Raw genomic sequence first — 5,862 nt, forward strand, 5'->3', positions numbered from 1 at the left:
AAAAAAAAAAAAAAAAAAAAAAAGAAAGGGGTACTCTAGTGCAGACATGTCATCAACATGAATTACACTAGTACAATTAGCTTTCTTTTGTTCCTAAATTTCATGATATCCAGTTTCATGACGTGATTTTCATCTAATTAAAGCTGAATAGATCAAAACCGCGTGACTCAATTATCTACAACTTTGTGTTGTCAGTTACTATTGAATCTAAGCCTGTTGTCATAATAACACTTGGAAATACCCAGTAACAGAGAAGTAGAGACAAGCCCCCAGGACTGCTTGTTCACGCGTGGGAATTAATATCAAATATCAGGCAAGCCATCTTCCAGAGTAGCTTTTATCTGGGCTGTACACTGAGGAAAGGAAAAGTCAAAGGAATGTGCAGTGGGCAAGGATTTTAAAATTTCTATAAAACCTCCCTGTGGGGATTTGTCTTTATGACCAATTTGATGGAAAGTTTGATAAAATTTTGCCTTAAAGGATAATACAGTTTTTAAGCAAGTATGGTAAAAGCTAACACATCTCAAATTAGTAGATCTCTAAGACCTACTCTTGGCACAAATGGAAAAGAGAGAGAGATTCACTGGGGGTGAGGTGCAGAAGGCAAGCCAATGCCTAAAATACCTACTGCTGTCCAGAAGCCAGACCAGACAGAAAGGACAGTGGCCAGGACAACAGAAGGTTTGAGAGACAAGGAAGCAGTAGAGAGAGCAAACAGCAGGCCTCACCTTGTAATGGAAACTGTGACCACAGCAGGAGTGGAAAGCTGGCGTTAGTTTCACATTTAGATACGTGTAATGAAGGGAAAACACTAGAAGCGTCTCTTACCAAATTTAGGCGGAGCTGCAATGCCTCGTGCATCATCTGTCGTGCTTTTATGTCATCCTGGTACCTCTCTTCTCTCCAATTACTTAAAATCTAAATCAGAAAATGAATGAAAACAACCCCCAAAATTTGTTTTCCCTGTTAAATTTGATTTTTCTCACATTTAAAGTTAAATTGAGCTTTTTTACTGACAGTCAAAAACAACTTCTTAGTTTAATAAGTTAAAAACCAAGGGGAAAATAAAATTTTGCTTTCCTCCCCTTCCTCCACGCAGACAGAAATCTGGCTATTTCTTTGTTTGGTATCTAATTACATACCCTGTTAAGAAAAATCTTATCTAATTACAGATCCTGTTACTAAGTCTTAGAAAATGCTGTAGAGGGTCATCAAGTTAAGCATTAACAAAAATAAAGATTATTTTTAAAATGCATCATTAAACTGGTCTTATAAAGATAAGTATAAAGACAGATAGAATTACATTTTATATCAGTCTTGTCCTATATTTCTAGGGACATGCTGTGAATCCCAGCAAAAGTATTATTCTGATGTTTCACTGAAGGCTTGCTAGTTTATAAACTTGTCTTCCTTGGTAAAGATATTGTAACCTATTCTGAAAAATATGACATCTTGGACATCAGTGGCATATCAATTTATTAAGTAACTGCTTTCTCACTGATTCAGACAAATGTTGGGAAGGGAAGGGTTGCTTAGTGAAGGCAAACCACAAGTGGGGAACACCCAGAATCAGATGATATAAGCGAAGAAAACCCAAACAAACCCACACTGCCATGCTCTGAAATAGGGCACCTAATGAGAATCATCTCAAAAGAGCTGAAATGAGTCATATGCAGAAGTAACTGAGCCCAAGAGATGACTTGTAAGTACACCTCATGGTAAAAGGAGAGCACTTCCCAAATATCATCAAAAGATATGGGAACATATGTATATGTGTAACTGATTCACTTTGTTATAAAGCAGAAACTAACACACCACTGGAAAGCAATTATACCCCAATAAAGATGTTAAAAAAAAAAAAAAGAAAGATATGGATGAACCTCCCCCAAGGCAGGTGAAGGGTACAAGGCAGTTAACAAAACACACAAGCTGTCATGGAGCTGACATTCTGATAGCAGGACAAATAAAAATAAGTGGAACAAGTGGTATGAACCAGGGCAAGGGGATAGAGAATGACTGTGGTCCTACTTTTAGAGAGTGATTGCGGGGGAGAAGGTGGGGGGAGGACTAAGGAGGTGACATCTGAGCAGAGACCTGAGGAAGTGAGGGACCGGCCATGCTAATAACTTCCAGGGAAGGGGAGAAAACACGCAACGGCTCTGCCATAAGAATGGAGGGAGCAAGGCCACGACGGGCAGGAAACAAGGTAGAGGTGGGAGCCAGTGCCCAATCATGGAGGGCCACATAAGCCTAGACCGGGAGGTTTTATTCTAGGTACAGTAAGAAACACTGCAGCATTTTGGGCACTGGAAAAATATGTGGTTTACACTTAAAAAGGATCACTCTGGCTGCTGTCTAGAGAATAAGTCTCACATATCCAAAAGGTAGAGGATGACAAGAGGACCAAATGAGTTAAGTGTCTTGTTCATGTTCATCTAGTACCGTACAAGAAGACACAGTGTCACAGAATCACAGCCCCACGGGAGGTCTCCATTAGATGCTACCGCAGGATAAAACATCCCATATAAACAAATCTACCCGCTCTGCTCCATTCTATACTTTCTAATTCCACTTTGATCATTCCGTTTCCTTGTGGTACACAGAATATAAGTGCTCTGAATAGTGACCAGGAGAACTGTGATTGGTGGAAAGGCAAAGTCCAAAGTCTTTGTAAATGAACCAAAATGCCTTCTGATTTATAAATGAGTATCTTGTGCACTTGACCAGCATCCGTCTGGCTCGCGCGGTAAAACTGAGTTTCTGAACCTACATAGCTCAAGCTGAGACCCTGCCTGCTACATGGAAGCCCAGCAGAGGAACTGGAGAGAGGTCCCTTTTGTCGTACTGCCATGTGCCCTGCAACACAGATTGCTCCAGGACCTCTCCCATGAGGCAGGGTCAGGAGAGGAGCAGATATGACAAAATTATGTGCAATCTGCAAAATGTTACTTTTATAGTCTACAGACATTCACCCAACACATAATTAATATTAAACTATTGTTAAACTCATGGTGACTAGAATGCCAGGTAGGAGAACGGGGCACGGATGGTGTTTTCCTGCTTCTAATCAAAACATGTCGTGCCCTTATTTTAAGGGCAGTATTTGAGTTTAAGCTCAGTATTTGAAAGGAAAACAAATGAATGCCATTAGGAAAATACCTGCCTGGCTCAATATTCTACTGTACTTTACCTGGTTAACTTGATTCTGCAGAGATGTTAGGAGGCCTTCTCGTTGTTCATCCTGTCCCTTAAGGCAGGTAAGGACCAGTGAGAGGAATGGTTGTTGACTCAAAAGAGACATACTACAAAGGAAGTAATAACAGCAGATCTAGTTAGAAAGAAAGGATTACTTCATGTGCAACGTTGATGTCTTGCCCTCGGGTTATTGGCTCTTATTTATTTTACTGTTACAAAAGGGAGGGGAGTAGTAAATAGCCAGGACTACTTGAAAAGTTAAATCATATCTCTAACTAATATGGTTAAAAGTCACTGCAACACTTCTAAATAATTTAATATGCTCTCTTGTCCTCGAAGGAATCCGCAAACTAGCATAAATTCGTACTGCATACGAGTGTGTCGGGGGGTCCAGGGAGAACAGAATGTGAATTTAAAGGTACACATCAGGAGGGATATCACTTTATACACAGAATAAAATGAAAAGAATTTTAAACTTCTCTTACACAATATTCGTATTTTAGGGTCCAGGAAATAGGCCTATACAATTGTTCTGCTTGCTTTGTTTTTCAGCACATTTCTCAAGACCAAATAGCTGGGTATGGGTAGGGCTAAGTAAGATGCGCACTGAGGTCTGAGGACTCCAAAACCAGAATGCTTGCTAGTGAGCTAGTGCACAGCTCTGCCACATCCCACAGGCTTGACTTGTAAAGTGGTTTTAAGACATCTGATAAAAAAAATCCATTTTAAATTGTCATTTTAGCATTATTTCTTCCATGACCAGGAACAACTGACAAAGCATACTGACAAACTAACTTTGCCACACCGGAAAGGAAAATTTCTTAAAATGAGATCGAGGTCAAAATATTTCAATCTGCTTCATCTTACACCGGCAGAGCTGAGAGAGACTCACTTGGGAAGAGCCATCTTCAAACTCTGACACACCATCTCTGCTCCCTGTGGGAAGTGTGGCAATGTACATGCCATCACCCATTAGCAAATCGACTTTGAGAATTAAAACTGAGCCATCTGGTTGATTAATAAATACTGGCAAAGATGACAAAACAACCAAACAGCATACACGCAAAGCTAGGTCAACACCAAAAGGTATCAAGAAAGGAGAGCGCAGACTCAGAGGCCAGACCACCTGGGTTTCAACGCCAGCTTTACACCTCCTTAGCTGTGTGTCTTTGAGAAATTTACTTAACCTTTCAGTGCCTCTGTTTCTTCATCTTTTAAAAAGGATATAATGAGAGCACCTATCACATATGATTGCTGTGAGATTTTCACGTATGTGTATAATGAGTTTTACACAGAGGTTGGCATTTCATAAGGGCTCAGTAAATGGCAGCTACTAAAAAATATTACTGATTAGGGGGCAAGAAACCTGTATGTTCAGAATTCTTGTTTTTCAGTGTTAGGAATTTCCTTTTACTCCCGGGGCACTAAATTCATCATGGTTTCACATCAGAGTGTGCTTATGTTCCTTCTCAGTAACATGGTCAGTTTTCCAATAAAATTACTTGAAACCTTTTCTAGGGCATAAAATTTAAAAAACATTCAACTTGGAGGCTTATAAGTTAATATCTAGTCTAGAACAAGAGTCCTAAATGTTAAAAAGATCAGTAACTATTTCAGGGTCCAGCATGACAGAATCATAAATTATTCTATGAAATTGAAGCATAAGTACCTAAATAACAAGAAAAACAACAACAACAAAAGAACTGTTGAGTACAGGGACTAAGTGGATATCCAGATTTGATTCAGCAGGTCTGAAGTCAGTATTTTTAATAGTGTAGCAGTGACTAGGGTACACAGGCAGAATTGAGAGCTAGTGTACTAAATATTATAATCTGGGATCTTTGAGGAACTGAGATTTGCCTAACAGAATGTTGTCAGTTCCATATAAAGATGAAATTTCAATGGACTCTGAGTACAATGAGCCTGTGCATCTGTAGAATACTGGATTTTCTCGACTGTCCTTTAGATTCTCACATAGAAACACATCTTCCAGACATACCTTTTCTGTTTTTGTCTGTCTCTTTCCTTTTTTGAAGAAGAACCCAAGTGCTGTCCCTTCTCCAGCTCCTCCCCAGCAGCTTTCAACACTCTTCCCTGCACAGAAGTCGGCAGCCTAGCAATTAGGGGGGCTACCAGCCACACGCCCCTGCGTTCAGAGGAACTAAAATCAGAAAAAGATGTTATACCCAAGGACGCATCCTTTTTCTCTGCTCTCACGGTTCTAATAGAAACTCCAGAGCATAACTTTTATGCACAAGACACAGATTATTCTAACATTCCCCCTTTTACTCCTATACTATCTTTCCTCTTGCCAAATACCAGACATTTGCACACACTTTTCAGTCATGCTTACGGAAAGCAATAAAAGGCGGGGTTCTGAGAGGATACTATAACTAAACTTTTTTTTTTAAATCTAGAAAAGTGTTTTTCTATGATTCTGGCTCTCTGAGCAGTAACAGTCCTTTCCTCTAACAAGCGATATACTTTTCTGTCATGGTTAAAATATGAAATGTTCTGATTATGTTTAAGCATGTAAATAACCAATTTTTAAAGGTTCAGAATTCACTAGTTATACTTTACACCTAAATGATGAAATACAGGGCTATCTGCCTTTTGCGATTATCATTTGAGCAAAACTGCCAATTAATAAAGACGGCAGAAAGAGTG

At 39.5% G+C, this 5,862-nt stretch overlaps 1 protein-coding gene across 1 annotated transcript in view; it reads right to left on the minus strand.

The window, feature by feature from the left end:
* The window catches only part of MED12L (mediator complex subunit 12L), a 335,022-nt gene that overhangs the window by 45,789 nt on the left and 283,371 nt on the right, over positions 1-5,862 (minus strand). Inside the window, exons 29-31 of the mRNA XM_007446642.1 lie at positions 5,195-5,356; positions 3,191-3,302; positions 829-918 (exon numbers count right to left, since the gene is read on the minus strand). Coding sequence (XP_007446704.1) covers positions 829-918; positions 3,191-3,302; positions 5,195-5,356 — 364 coding nt within the window. The remainder of the gene's footprint in view (positions 1-828; positions 919-3,190; positions 3,303-5,194; positions 5,357-5,862) is intronic.

This window comes from Lipotes vexillifer, unplaced genomic scaffold, assembly GCF_000442215.2.
Source record: "Lipotes vexillifer unplaced genomic scaffold, Lipotes_vexillifer_v1.1 scaffold727, whole genome shotgun sequence".
NCBI classification, from domain to species: Eukaryota; Metazoa; Chordata; class Mammalia; order Artiodactyla; family Lipotidae; genus Lipotes; species Lipotes vexillifer.